This window comes from Micromys minutus (genome assembly GCF_963924665.1).
Source record: "Micromys minutus genome assembly, chromosome: 20".
Taxonomy (NCBI): Eukaryota; Metazoa; Chordata; class Mammalia; order Rodentia; family Muridae; genus Micromys; species Micromys minutus.
In genome coordinates, this window is record NC_137955.1 from 27,615,102 (window position 1) to 27,631,046 (window position 15,945).

At 38.1% G+C, this 15,945-nt stretch overlaps 1 protein-coding gene across 1 annotated transcript in view; it reads left to right on the forward strand.

Annotated features, from left to right (window-relative positions):
• Positions 1-15,945, forward strand: part of ADAMTS12 (ADAM metallopeptidase with thrombospondin type 1 motif 12) — a gene marked incomplete at its 5' end in the record, with an annotated part of 277,109 nt that overhangs the window by 178,471 nt on the left and 82,693 nt on the right. The window contains 5 exon segments of the mRNA XM_080933901.1: positions 3,809-3,952; positions 5,129-5,273; positions 6,348-6,440; positions 7,229-7,374; positions 11,504-11,673. Of these exon segments, the coding sequence (XP_080790027.1) occupies positions 3,809-3,952; positions 5,129-5,273; positions 6,348-6,440; positions 7,229-7,374; positions 11,504-11,673 (698 nt within the window).

Consider the following 15,945-nt stretch of genomic DNA (forward strand, 5'->3'; position numbering starts at 1 on the left):
GAAGTTTCTTTAATGAGAGTTAGGGGATGGATTATGGATATGAAGATAAGAACTTAGATGACAGATAATTCCGTGTCCATTTACTAGAAAATAGTATTAGATTCTCCCATAAGGGCTATTCCCCTAGTCAGTCCAATTAACGGTGCCTAGTGTAAGTTCTGTCGTATAGAGTGGGTTTTAAATCCAATCAGAAAGTGTCGGTTATTCCTAGAGTATCCACATCACTATTGCACCAATGGGCATATCTTCCCAGGCCAGTTATTGTAGCTTGGGGTAGGTAAATTGTTCAGTAATTTATTCCTTCTGACACCATGAAAGTTAGATAGGAAGAATAAAACTTTCAGATTAGGACCAGCTTAATTTCTTTATGTTCTATGATCCCAATACATGACGGGTCTTACCATCCAGTTCTGGGGTGTATTCTACAACAGTGGTAATAGCCTATTACTTGGGGGGACTGAGGGATTTGTGAGGAGGTAACTCATATCTGGACTAGGCCTTTTAATATCTATAGTGTTGGGGAGAGGCATTATCCTTGTTATAAAATGGCATTGTTTAACTTCCTTTTGTATATGTATATACACATATTTTAGGAAGTTCCTACATTAATAATTCCCCATATAACACTTCAAAGGATTTTCATGTTCATTATCACTCTTCATATTCCCTCCTCTCCCCTGGCTTCCTACCTGCATCCCATTTAACCTTTCCTGTTCCATAATCTTTCTTTCCATCTCCGATATGTCTGTGTTCTTTCCGTGTACTCTTGAAATTCCCCATGCCCTCTTACTCGTTCCTTGACTTTATGCATATTAAACCCAAATGTCTATGAACTATTGTATGCATAATCAAACTATAAATATACACAACAGACTATTATTCAGTTGGAAATGAAAATAAAATTTAGATGTCAACAGATGGAGCTAGTCATAATCAAAAGACGCAACTCAGACCCAGAAAGAGAAAAATGCTGAATATATAAAAAATTCTGGTTTTAAGAAAATTTTGTTAAGTCATTGTTTCTGATAGCTGAGCAGTATTCCATTGTGTAAATGTACCACAATTTTTGTATTTATTCATTTACTCAACCCACTTTAAAGGAATTGAAACAATGAACACCTCCCTCCCCCAAATAGGCTAGCCTGGCAAGCCAGGAGATTTGATTGTTCCAGAAGTACAGACAGACTGCCTACTCCAAACTATTGTTTGTATTCTACCCCAAAGGCTAGAAGACAGCTTCTGGAAGAGCAATTCCTCCCCAACTCTGGCCCTATGTGTTCTCAGCCCTCAGTATTATCAACTCACTGCTCCCATATGACAACCCCATCAGCTCTGAGATACTGACAGAGATCTGCTCTGTTTCATAGCACCTCTTTCAGTTCATAAAACGAGAATAGAGATCAAGCAGAAGTTCTGAAATGCACAAAACATATAGAAAAATTAAAATGAGATCTTGGTGAACATCTACATTTAAAGTCTAAAACGACCTGTAACTAGGAACATAATGACAGTACCAACCAACCAATCACGTCAGAGGTGATAGAAGCAAGTGGATTGTGAGTTCCAGTTAGACTGGGCTACAAGATTCTGTTTAAGAAACAAATGGCTTTAAGTTGTAGTTCCATAGTTGACTTCTCTCCTAGAATGTACAAGAATATAGATTCAGTCCTCAGTACTAAGAAAATATGAAAAAAAAAGTGAACTGCAGGTACACAATTCTGTGCATTAGAATAGCCTCTGCTAAAAAGATCATTTGGGAAAATCATTTGGGAAAAATCTGTTGCTCAGTTGGTAGAATACTAGATTAGCAGCATGAAGTCCTGACTTGAACCCTAGTACTCCATGAAACAAGTGCGCTGGCACACAGCTGGAAATCCAGCACCTAGAGATAAAGGTACCTGAACCACAAGTTTAAGGACATCCTTAGCTACATAGCAAGTTAGGACCAGCCTAAGCTGCATAAGACCCTGCCTTGAATGATCTTTGTGAATTTCTTTTAACCGTTGCTCACAGTATAGGGTGTGCTTTAGCTACTGAGTGCATGACCTTGGACAGCAAGTACTTTAAGAGCTGAGAGAGACTGATGGGGAGCAGTCTGGGAAAGCCTGTATAGGCTTTTACTCAATGTCACTTTCTTTGTAAATGTCAGGTGAAAGCTTTGTTAACTACTTCTGCAGTTCCTTTATGAGTTTTATATTCATAGAATGTGATTTAAGTTTGGAAGTACATGCTAATCCTGTAATACATAAAACACAAGAAAACCTCTAAATCCCTAAAGTCTATTCTGTGCATGAGTTGCTAATACTGATCATATTCTATTGAAGTTAAAATGTTTGTTTCTCAGTCACATGGGTGAGAAGAATTAAAAGTTATACTTTACTGATTTCAGATCAGAACTTTAAGCCAATAGCTCTAATCTCTAAGGGTTTCATGATCTTACTTTCATGGGAAGAGAATTTTGTAGGACCCTAAGAAGGTGTCTTGGGACAGTTCTGAGGACATTGCTTGTCAAGAGATAACTCTGGGTCAGTTTATTTTGTAGGTTCTCTAAGGCACTACAGGCAGTTACAGATTATGGTCCTTCACAGCTGCCTTCCTGGTCAACAGTAACAGTAGGAGACCAGAGATCAGACAAATAAATAAGTTCCAAACACACAGATATCCATTGAAGACAAGAAGATGTATGTCTTTTGACCTGTAAATTAATACTGTAAAAGAAGGACATTAAACTGAAAAACTATTATTCACATGTATACACCTGTGCATGCATACATTGCACAAATGTGTGTATGCAAATGTATGGGTAAGAATGTATGCACATATGGCCAGAGGTCAACAGCAGATTAACTACAACTTCTTCACACATTTGTTCTCCACTTTATTTTTTTAAGAGAGAGTGGCCTGGAGCTCACTTTGCAGTCCAGCCTGGTTGGCCAGTAAGCACCAGTGGTCTTCCCCAGCACCGGGACCACAGGCCTTTTACATCATCATTTCTAGGGGGAAATAAAACTCATGTCTTCATGCTTGTGCTTACTAACTTTGCTTTGCTGAGACACATTCCCAGAACTAAAGAAATTATTTTTAAAGGTTAAACTTCTGTCACTTGTAAATCCCTTCTGCTAGACCAGGCCTTGTTAAATGGCTTTCGAATCTTTCTTCATTGAGATGCTAGCACTAGGATGACAACCAACTTTCTGGGAGAAAAAAAAATGAGGCAAGTTGTCGTAACTCAAACGCCATCTAACTTCAGAGTTCAAGTTCAGTCCAGATTCAAAACCTCTGATCTCAACCACTGAACTCTGAGGTCTCCCCACTGGGTTGGCCTTGGAAACCTGTTGACATGGTATAAAGAAATCCACTCTTCCATGCCTGAGCCTGAGCCAATGTCTTCCTGAGACTGCTTTCCTGCTCCCCCTCTAATGAAAGGGAGAAGGAAAAGTGGATTTGTTGATTCTCAGATTGCTTCAGTAGAGAAGGTGAGTGTACTGGGGTGTACTTGACCCTTCTGACTTCAGAATATAGGGAGCCAGATTGAGAACTTTTGACATTCTGCCAAACACAAGTTTTGTTTTCTTTTTTAATTCTCCATATGGCTCTTGTGGTTATGTAGCTGAGGTTAAGGGCAGGCTTCTCATCTTCACTAAATTTCTGAGTCCAAAATTAGCTACGTCCTTCCAATTTCTAAGTCTTGCTTTGTAAACAGCTCCTTTGGAAGAAAAGTGGCTTCCTGTGCTTTTAATCACTTTGGCGAACATGTGAGTTCCTCCTGTGTAATGCCTGTCTGCTTCTGTTCTGTGTTTTGGGTCAGCTTCGGCATCCAGCATGATGGGAAGGAAAATGACTGTGAGCCCGTGGGCAGGCACCCATACATCATGTCTCAACAAATCCAGTATGATCCGACTCCGCTCACATGGTCAAAATGCAGCAAGGAGTACATCACTCGCTTCTTGGAGTAAGTGTAGTGTCCCTTTCATAACAGCCTCACTTGGGTCTCTAAGAAAGAAGAGTCTTCCGGAGAAATTAATGTCTTTGAAAGACTCATTTCCCAGTTTATAGCATTGGCATCAAAGCAATGGATTGCTTTCTTTCTCAATACTTTTCCTATCTACAAGCAAGTGAGCAACCTGCATTTTATATACATTGGTTGTGGTTTTACTGTTGTAGACAGATACCATGACTAAGGCAACTTTTATAAATGACAACATTTAATTGGGACTAGCTTATAGGTTCAGAAGTTCAGTTCTTTACCATCAAGGCAGAAGCATGGCAGTGTCCAGGCAGGTATGATGGGGGAGGAGCTGAGAGTTCTACATCCTGTCCCAAATGCTAACAGACTAGCTCCAGGCAGCTAGGATAAAGGGCTTAAAGCTTAAGCCCACAATGAGACATGTCCTCTGACAAGACCAGACTGATTCTAGCAAGGCAACTCCTCCTGATAGTGCCACCCCCTGAGCCAAGCATATTCAAACCACCACAGTTGTAGATTAAGTTCTTAGAGACTGACAGGTCAGAAATGTTCAGTCAAACCTCTTGACAATAATATCATGATTGTCTATTTCCCCACTGTCCTGCGTTTTGTTTTTGTTTCTATTACCTTGACATAGACTAGATTTATGTGGGAAGAAAAACCTCAGTTGAGAAAATGCCTCCATCAGATTGCCTTTAGGCAAGTCTGTAGGACATTTTCTTGACTACTAACTGATCCCTGAGTTGTGTAAGAAAGCAGGCTGAGCAAGCTATGAGGAGTGAACCAGTATCAAGCACTTCTCCATGGCTTTTGCTTCAGTGCCTGCTTCCTAGTTTCTGCCTTGGCTGTTACCTGGAAGCGTAAGAAGCAATAAGTACCTTCCTTCCCAAGTTGACTTTGGTCATGGTCTTTATCACAGCAATAGAACCCTAACTAGAACGCCTACTTTTTGTATTTCCTAGGTAACAACTAAACTTTTTCTGTTGATCATGATTTGCATTTGTTTTTAGTAACTTTCTTCTCAGGCCCAGGGGGTTCTCTTGCTTACAAGAATAAGGCTGTCTAGAAAGATGAAGAATAAGCGATTATGATGAAAATGTCTATTGGATGGCAGGAGAGAATCATATGCAACTGATCTGGGTTTGGTTGTCTTATTTGCAGCAGAGGCAGGGGGTTCTGTCTTGATGATATCCCCAGAAAGAAAGGCTTGAAGTCCAACGTCATTGCCCCTGGAGTAATTTATGATGTTCATCACCAGTGCCAGCTCCAATATGGCCCAAATGCTACATTCTGCCAGGAAGTGGAAGTGAGTGCTGGATTTCTCGATGCCTTTGGTGGGTCTGTTGAGGGCCTGAAATCTGCAGTATGCTGGAGGAAGCACAGAAAGGAAATGCTTGGAAACTAGAGGATCAGACCCCAAACTGAAAGCTTCATTTTTAAATTCCTTATATTTATGCAAATCTTTAGCCCAACTTTCTTGGAGTTGTGTAGAGCCACAAATTCTATACAACTTAGAGGCAGTTCCATGGTGATATACAGAATTTATAGTATTTAATACCTATGAACTCCATAGCAGTCAAACTAATCCCTAAAATTCTCCCTTTTCTATATTTCCCATTTGGTTGATGAGTATCATTAGATCACCAGGCAGGAATAAGACTCATCTCCAGTCAGTCTTCTCCTTTATTTCCAATATGTAATCGATAAGTTAAGTTGTGACATTATGCTCTTTGGTAGTTAATATCTCTGTCCTGACTTCTTTATTACCACCACTGTTTATTCTGCTTACCTTCTCTTAATATTCTAACTGCCTCCAACCTCTCTATTATTCAAATTTCTATTATTATTAATTTAGAAGCATAAATATAATCATGCTACTATTCTGCTATTCTGTTCTTAGAGTCACTACTAGCCATTGTAATCATAACTTCTTATGTTATATTCTTTTATGATTTGGACCCAGCCTACTCTAGGTACTTTGTATATGGTAGATTCATGATAGATAGATAGATGATAGATCGATAGATAGATAGATAGATAGATAGATAGACAGATAATTGGATAGATAGATAAATAGATGATAGATAGATAGATAGATAGATAGATAGATAGATAGATAGATAGATAGCAGGCAGGCAGATAGTTATTAACAACTAAGATAAAGTATGGCTGGCCAAGATTTTCTTCTATTCTATACGTTTCTTCACTTTAATCATAGCTTCTTTTGCTGTGGAGAAACTTTTTAACTTCCTGCAATCCTATTGTTCAATTCTTGGTGCATGCTATCTTTTTGTCTTCTAAGTTACTAGGTCTTTTTCAGATATGCTTTCATGCAAGATTTGAAAATACAGCAGAACACAAGCTCTCCTTTGTTTTCCAGAATGTTTGCCAGACACTGTGGTGCTCGGTGAAAGGCTTCTGTCGCTCTAAGCTGGATGCTGCTGCAGATGGGACTCGTTGTGGTGAGAAGAAGGTAGTGTGTTGTGGGTCTGAGGAAGAAAGGTAGGAGGGCAGTTGGCCTGAAGTTCTTTGAGAGAGGTAGGAAGAAAGCTCTAGGGGATGTGAGGAACACCCAGTGGCACTCACAGAGTCAGACCAGGCACTGGAAACAATACCACATCTGCTGTTTCTTTCCAACCTTTGCTGGGACCATGAGAAAGGACTGAAAACTGTACTCAGTTCATAAGAAAGGGTGTTACTTACAGAGACTCAGGCCCTTCTTCCCCTGATGAACTTATATGGGGTTTCTTGTTTCTTCTGAACTTGTTATCAACTCTCATTTTGACATTTCTCTCTCAATATTGAAGATTGAAAAGCAGAGGGAAGTGGCCCCCAAAGCATCAGATTGGGTCCATTAATAATCCTCCTTCTTGCTGTCTGGCATAACTGAATATATTTTAAAGTTCTTTATACATTTCTAAGCAGAAAAGTCTCATAGCCAACTCACAGATATTATATCTTCTCCAGACTGAAAGAGGGAATGGTGACTCACGCTGACCTACTAAGTGTGTTGTGTCAATATGGGTCTGTGGCTTAGGAGTGTGGCACCCTCTGTCACTGAGTATCCAGTACCTAACAAATCTGATTCTAGAAACCCAATTTATCTAAAGATGCTTAGTAAACCCTTTTCTGTGGGTCCCCTGTTGTATTGCTATAGAAAGTCTTCTGGCTTGGGAAAATAAATAAGTTTAGACCTAGAAAGTCTTTGGCGCAGCTTGCTACAGAATCTTCCTGACACATGTCCTCCCTATGTCTTTGCAGTGGTGTATGGCTGGAAAGTGTATCACAGTGGGGAAGAAACCAGAGAGTATCCCTGGAGGCTGGGGACGCTGGTCACCCTGGTCACATTGTTCCAGGACATGTGGGGCTGGAGCTCAGAGTGCAGAGAGGCTCTGCAACAACCCAGAGTAAGGCCTGGCACAAGCGCTCACTTTCTTCTCTAAGTGCTAGGATGCTATTCTTGAATGGCATGACACTATTCTTGCAGGTTTCTGAGGAAAAGTTGATCAATTCTCTAAGACATAAAGACCCAGAAAATTCATATAGGATGAGAAAACATACCTCTTTTTCAGTGTTTTAACTTGGCATTGGAGTCTTGATAGCAGCTAAGTTTGTTCCATTTGGGTAGAACAAAGCAAACTTCTTTTAAATGTAAAAGCAAATTTCCTTGAAATATTCTATGTGAAACTCTCCAGGAGCTTATGCAATTAAATCCTTCCAGTTAACTGTGCTTTCTCAGTAAGAAGTAAATTAGTAAAACTCAGTTGATATGATTATAGCTTGATTTAAATCACAATGAAAATACAGTTACATGAAAGTATTCATCCCTTTTATAACTCGTAAGATGGCTAAGCACGTATTTGGAGTGAATTATCATTAATATTATAGCAGCATATATTTATGAATCTAATCTTAGGGTTCCATATATCCTATGAAAGATTTCATAATTCATTTTACTCCAGTGTTCATTTTTCACATAGTAATCTTTCTTATATTATTACATATGTGTATAAATTAAGTTTAAATTGTAATGTTTTTAGATAGATTGCATTCTTGGTTTCATTAACTCGTCGTGTACAGGTTTCTAAGTATACATTTTTTGAGGATCCATTTGATGCTGCCCAAAAGTGGAAATGGGACTAAATTCCTTTTCCTAAAGTTACCTTTGCTGTAAAGAATAAAAGCCACATTTTAAAAAGCAAATGATTGAGTGGTTACAAGGCCTTTCAGTATCTAAGTTCCACACCTTAACCTTCTTCGTTTATTAATAAGCATAGTACTATATGTAAATTATATATGTACATGTGTTATATATGCATTCAATTTGCTATATGTAAAATTTGCTTTTTCTGGGTATTTTAAAAATATCTGTAGCTTAATATAGTACCTATTATAAATTATAAATAGCCATGACTTATAGGATCTTCACATACACATGTAAGTATTTGTTTGAGGAAGGATGATATAATTGTTTTAAAATTATGCCTCGTGATAAAACTCCATTATTTAAAAAAAATTCAACAGCAGGAATATCTTACTTGGTACTTTGTTTATAGAGAAGATACATTTCCTTTTGGTCAGAAGTATGCTTTTAAAGGAAATATAGGCAATATGCTCTGAGATTTGTGATATGTATTCAGGCACCACTCCCTAAATTTAGGAAGATATTTAATAACCTATAGTCTTCAGAGAAGGAATGGTTTCTCTGAGGAACTGAAGACTGATTTACTAGCTCAGCATTAGAGGACACAATGTCCTAGTGCCCATCTCCAAGGCTGTAATTTCTTAGTCTCCTTGGGTGAGTGATAACATCTAATTTCATAACTCATTTTCTTGATTTTATTAAGACCATTGTTAATGGTAATTTGTTGTATAAAGAACTCTGTGATTCCAGTCACAAAGTCAGATCAGTGTATGAGCCAATTACACCCACTTATGTTGAAGACCGTAGCTTTCTTCAATCACACTTAATATGCAATTGTTTTTTTTAATGTATTCTTCTCTGAGTACTTTTCCTTACCTTATATTTGATATTTGGTCATGTGATACCAACTGTAGGGATAGTGAAAAATTGGCATATCTTGGCTAAGATGAGACTCTTGTTTGAGGAAAATAAGATGGACAGGTGCCACGTCACAGAGTCTCTGTCACTGAGTGTAGACTAGCATTCAGAAGTTAAGGGTAATTCTTCGTACCTCCTACAAAGAAAAGACGGATGAGGAGCCTGCTATATGAGCAGCTCCAAGCTCTCAAGTTGCACTAAGAAAATTGGGGAGGGGGGCACTAGGATATGTGTAAGGCTCACCAAATATCAAGGAAAACAATTAGACTGGTGGGATTGCCTCTCAAGGCTGCAAATCAGCTGAGACAGAGCATGGAGGAGAACTCAGGCTGCACATTAGAACACATGGTTCAGAACTCGGTGCTGCCACCATGATCTGGGCAATGTACTTCTTGTTTCTAGCATATATTCTTGTTTCATCTGTTCTGCTCATGTATCTTACCTTCAGCCTTTTCTCTGAGACTGTTCTCTAGGTCTATCCCTTTCAAGAACTCATTCTGTTCAACTTTGCTTCCATGAAATTCTCTTCCTTATCCAAAACCTTATTGTACTCATAGGCACACCTACTTAGTTGCTATCATAAATTCTCTCACTTCTGTGTAGTTTATCAAGGACTGGAGAGATGGTAAGGCTAGGTTCACAAGCGAAAATTATCTTAATAGTTTGACAAAATTATAAGATTTCAAGGAATGGTAAGACTTGTGTTGACTTTATACTGATGTTTTCTTCCTTAAAGAGTCTGTTGAGAACATCATTGTATTTCAGCGTTGGTTGGTTTGTATTCACAATACCTAAAAAGTCTATTGTGTGTTCAGTTCTTACCATGCACTAGCTACTCTCTTAAATATTTATATGCGTTATCTCATGGAGCCTTGAAGATTATTGTAAAACAATGATGAGTGTGCTCATTTCACAATAACTAACAACTGGAGTTCAGAAAAATAAGATAACTTATTTAGAGTCATCTAACTACTAGAAAGTCAAGTAGATGCAATGGGTCTTTGGACCATTATGTTACACTGCAGTGATAATCATAGTATATCTCTTGGGTACAAAAAGGGGAAAGTAAAAAGGCAAGATAAGTCACTTGAGAGACTTCTGTGATCCATCAGCTGCCTTTTGCTTATTTGAAAGCAGATCTGCCATATACATGATACTGGGTAAGAGATTCTCATATCTTCACATTAACATAGATCTCAATTCCTATAAGATGTTTATGTACTCACAGTACTACAGAGACTCTAAAGGAATTAGAAATTGGGCTGAAGCATTGAAGAACTATTTTCAGAAAAGGGCCAGAAAATACAATTAGAACACGAAGTGTCTTTTAAAAGGAGAAAGAGATCACTTGCAATTCAAATCCAGAGGGGATTTACAATGGAGGTAGCATTTATTTGGTCCTCAAAGAAAAGGCAGCATGTAGAAATGGAAAGACTTAAGAATATTGTCCATGCAGAGACACAGAAAAACACTAGGAAATAAGAAGTATATAAAGAAAGATATGCAAGACTTGATAGAATCAGTTTCCACAGGACCAAGAATGCCTGGTGTGCTAATCACAATAACTTAGACTTGATTGATGTTTTTAGTCACTTGGTGATACTAAAAAAAATTTTAAACCAGAAACTAATATACTTAAGATAAGCTAATGTTATACACTGTTATAATGTTATACACAAAGGGTTGAATTCTTTTTAATTGTCAAAGGGAACATAAGAGGAAGGATAATGGTCAGATTGGCTTTATAGCTGTGTAACTGAGAAAGAGAAAACACATAAAATTACAACTGGAGAGGTTGAACATGGGAGTGCATACCTCTAATCTTAGCATTCAGAAGGTGAAGGCAGAGAGACCTCTGTCAGACTGAGACCAGCCTGGTTGACCTAGCAAGTTCTAGGCCAGTCAGCAGTACATAACAAGATCCTGTCTCAAGAACAGACAATTAAATAAATGCAGACACCTGATAGCCAGATCCAAGATTGGCCAAGTATGAATGATTCTGCAATGTAACCATTGCTATTTGCTAAGAAGAAAGGAGAGAAGGAATATACTGTGATAGTAAAATCTTTCCATTTTCCTCATATATTTTTCATGGCGATATTGCCATTGGAAACATATGTATTCCAAAATTATTCTATAATTATACAATATTCTAGAATTCTAACAATGTATATAAAACTTAATAAAAATCTATACTTCTATTAAAATATAAATCATTTAGAACAGCTATACATTTAATTAAAACAGGCATATACATGTTTATAATGTTAAAACAGGAAGTTTAGCACAAAGAGCCTGGTGAGAAGCATACACACCTGAAACACTATGAAACTGGAAGGATTTATCTGTTTCTTTAAGTCAGAAACAGGCATGTTTTGACAAGGACTGGTCACAGCTAAGTGGCAAGGGGTTTTAAAATGAAATTGTTGGCTTCTTGGGAAATGTAAAGAACAGCTTGTCTCTTTCATCTATAGACCAAAGTTTGGAGGGAAATACTGCACCGGAGAAGAAAAACGCTATCGCTTATGCAATGTCCACCCCTGCCGCTCAGACACTCCAACTTTCCGGCAGATGCAGTGCAGTGAATTTGACACAGTCCCTTACAAAAACCAATTCTACCGCTGGTTCCCAGTGTTTAACCCAGGTAAGGGACGCCTCAATGTGCATCTTAGATCTGGAGTTTCTCAGAAGCCCTGCAAAGGTCAACAGAGAGAACTACACCACCAGGGTTTCTCGGGTGTAGAAGATGTAACGCTGACTGGCTAAAGCTGACTCCTAAATTTTAAAGACCAGTCTTCCCTGTGAGAGATGAGCATGATGTTCTTCAAAGATGGGAACTGGTTTGCAATAACTGGTACATGGAGGAATTCAGATGCTCAGTAGACATTCCAGCAGGTGGGATGAGTATCTTCAAAGCAGCTTTCCATGTAAGTAGCTGACAGGTTTATGTATAATAGATCTTTCTGTGAAGGAAAGAAAAAGGAAGGCAGTTTCAAAGGTCATTCTAAATGGAGGAGAACAGTTCAAAAAAACAAGATAGTAAGAACACCTTCTTCAGAAATTAATGCTAAGCCAGAGATCAATATTTCATATGTACAACATAGAACCAAAAGGGAATAAAGTAAAATCAAAGATCCAAGGGATGCATACCAAGGGACAGAGGCATACTGAGCTGGAGAATGTATTGTTACCAAGGGACAGAGGCATACTGAGCTGGAGAGAATGTATTGGTAGCTGTTGTTGGTAAACATTAACTAGGGGGCTTCATACTCAACTTGAGATTATGTAATTCCCAAGTAAAAGACAGAACCTTTGTTTACAAGCTTAAAAGCTCATTAACCCTCTCTGCTCTTTTGTCTACTTCTCTATGAATAACCACAAAATAGAACTGGCCATGTTCTGCCTGGGCTGGCTCCCCCAAGGACCAGTTCTCATGGTCATGTTCTCAAATCCAACAACCCTGTGTGTCCTTCTCTGTTCTTTCTCTTCCTCCTCCTTCTCTCCTCCTCCTCCTCCTCTTCCTCCTCCTTCTCCTCTCCTCCTCCTCCTCCTCTTCCTCCTCCTCCTTCCTCTCCTCTTTCTTCTCCTCCTCTTCCTCCTCTTTTTCATTCTCTCCTCCTCCTCCTTCCTTCTTCTCCTTCTCCTCCTCACTCTCTCTCCTACTCCTACTCTCTGTCTTAGACCCCATACCCAGGGAACTGAAACCCCATCTTTAGAAGTTTGATCATATAACCAAACTGCAAATTTAATCTCAATTCATTCCATGTGAAAGGATGATTATCAATAATAAGTTGTGAGGTATCTGTAACAAGCAGATTTATTGGCCATGCAATTTGAAGTTTTAGCTGGATACATTTTTGTCTCAGCCAGTTTCAGAGCTGTTCCTAAGTATCACCTGTTCTGTTACCTGTTTTGGTTTTGATGTGTTTCTTGTCTATAGTCCAGATCTTCAGGAGGTTCCTGTCAAATCTGATTTTTATAACTTGGATGGCATAAAAAAACTTTTCTCTTTTTCTGTTGACATAAACATAAACCCTTTCTTTCAACTAACATATTCTTTGTCCAGCAGTTTGCAGTCATTAAACGTATAGATGGATCTAATCTAGTAGCCCCTTTTCTATCTAGGTCTGCTCCATTTTGACCTCTCTCAAAGAGGATGCATAATACCTCCATTACCATTGAACACATAACCATTTTCACTTTGATGATTTAAAACATTATTGTGTGGAGTGCAAATATTTACTACAATAACATATATTTGTTATTATTTATTGAGGCAGATTTCTTTGTGTAGCCTGGGCTGTCCTTGATTTGCTCTGTCGATCAGGCTAGCCTTGAACTTACAAGAAACCTATCTTCTCTGTCTTTCCCATACTGAGATCAAAAGCATGAGTTTATTTATTCAATATTTATGTGCCCTTGAAAACATTTATGTCATTTGTGTCTCTTATTCTTTCTTTTGAGATTATTATCTATGTGGATTTGTTTATCCTACAGTTTTCTCTCTTGTTTTAATATTCTTCTCTATATTCAACTTTTCCTTTCCACCTAGTGCATAAGAATATTACTAGGTAATACTGCATTTGCTTGGAGTCTTGGCTCAGACCATATACCACATGCCAGGCTGAGCTGTCACCATTTCCCCATGGAAGCCCACATGCAAGGAGACTCACTACTTAGAGCAATGCAATGCCCTACTTTATGTTAGGTTTCAATGTTGACCAAGGAATGAAAAAGCAAGATTTGCCTAACTTAAGGGCATTTGAGGTAAAGGAGTAAAAAGAATAGCTAATCTAACTTTTATGTGATTATTAAATTCTTGAAATTCTGATGTGCTGAGACTCGTGACTCACAGATGCAAGAATCTTATGGTTGGCTGTTAGAACAACTATAATCAAAGCTGTGGAAAGAAAAGCTCTATAGAGATTTGCCAACTTTGAGTCTCCAAAGTATCTTGATAGCTATCACTTTTTCTCACCCTCAGTTCTTGCTGGATAAGGACAAGACAATTGATTATTGGTGCAACTGAAACATTTTATTATATAGCTAATGACAAAGGTATATTGGGTCAGTTCCATCTATGTCTATGTTTTGCATATTTTGTATTGCATTGGAAATATTAGGGTCACTGATTTTGGGCCTCTAGTACTAACATATCAAAACAGTTCCATTGGGGTAATAGGTACTCAATTTCCATCCCCTCAACCTCACCAGCCACCACCTTACACTACATACAAAATAGAATTGGACTTGTATAAACATGAGTATTTATACTGTATATATGTATATACAGTATACATGTATGTATGTATGTGTGTGTGCATGTTTGTAATGAATACTGATAAGTCAAATAACTTGAGTTGGAGTAACTAGGATTGATTCAACTTGGATTTTTACAGATGTATATGCAATTCTCAAGTGCCTATTGTTTGCTTAGATGGCTGTAGGTAGTAAAATGAGAGTCATTAAAGTAGACCAAACTCTGAAGTGATTGGCTTTTATCCCTGGAATTGAATATGCTGATGGATGAACTAACTGCTTATCTGGGATAAAAGCATCAAGTTGTCTAGCCTAATGGTTTTTCCACTGCTTGTGACTTACCCTCTCGTCTGAATAATTGTTGTCTCTCCCAACCGACATAAAATGCATCCAAACCTTTCTTCATCTTATTTTTACCCTTCCTTTCAAACTTGACATTTCTACATCTAATAATCACTTTTTAAGATCATTTCCCCCAAATGTTGAGCCATCCTGTTTTAGCAGGATCAAAAGTACAACCTTTGATTCAATAATTCCATTCCGTTTCCTGAGCTTTTGGTAGAGGGAAGCAGATGAGTCACACGGTTTGAAGATAAGTTCATCTCTAAAAAATGCCTTATTTATCTATTTATTTTTGTATCTTACAATCACTCTCAGGATCATTGCCAACATGTATTGAGTGATTGCAGTTCTTCAGAATTGAAAGTGCAAACTTTTGCTCAGTAAATTCACTCAGTCACCTGGATCATGGTTTAGTGGTTTCACTCAGCCAAATTATAAGTACTCCTGAAAGCTCCAAGGAAATGTCACATGACCCTGAAAGACAGATGCAACAGGCCCAGTGAATAATGTGAGACAACACAAGTATTCAACACTGGAGGTTTAGCATCTGTGAGGTTGACACCTGTGTCCTTGAATCTCTGCTGCACTCAATCATCAGCAAGAATGAAGACCATCCATGGTCACCCTTACCTCCTTATTTAGAATGCCATATCATGGGATAATGATAACTATGTACTTCCTCAAATTACCATAAAAAATGCTAGAAAAGATGGGACAGGCACAGCAACTTGACTCAGCATTGCAAATTGTTTAAGGGGCGCGAAGCCTTCCATTTATACTTCTTTCTTCAACCAGGGTTCTTGCTAGTCTAAAGTATATGTAAACATTGAAAGGATGTTATCTAATATGCTATATCCTAATTTAAAGATAATTGAGTTAAAAACCCAATGGTTGGCCTACATGCTACCTGCTATCCTTTTTGTCACAGATATCAATGGATATTTTTGTGGTTTCACAAACACCACACACTTCTTCAACAGACATTTGTGTTTTGTATATGCAACACACTTCATGTATGTTCGTATGGTCTAACTTTAAAAGATGTATCAATTCCATAGTGTAAAAATAAAATGCAGGGAAGTTTGGAAATGACACGTCCTGGAGATGTGTTGTGATTATCATGCAGTAAAGGCAAGGGTTCAGGCTCTACTGTTTCAGAGCTAAGATGTTCCTTTGGAAAGGAATATATGAGTTTTATAAACTGTAAATGTTCTCAATCAAATGAAAGAGAAACACACTCTCATTATATCATCACACTTAATCTATTTCCAAGAACTAACCTTGGTTAATAGTGCATTTCTGTCTGCAAAAGAAT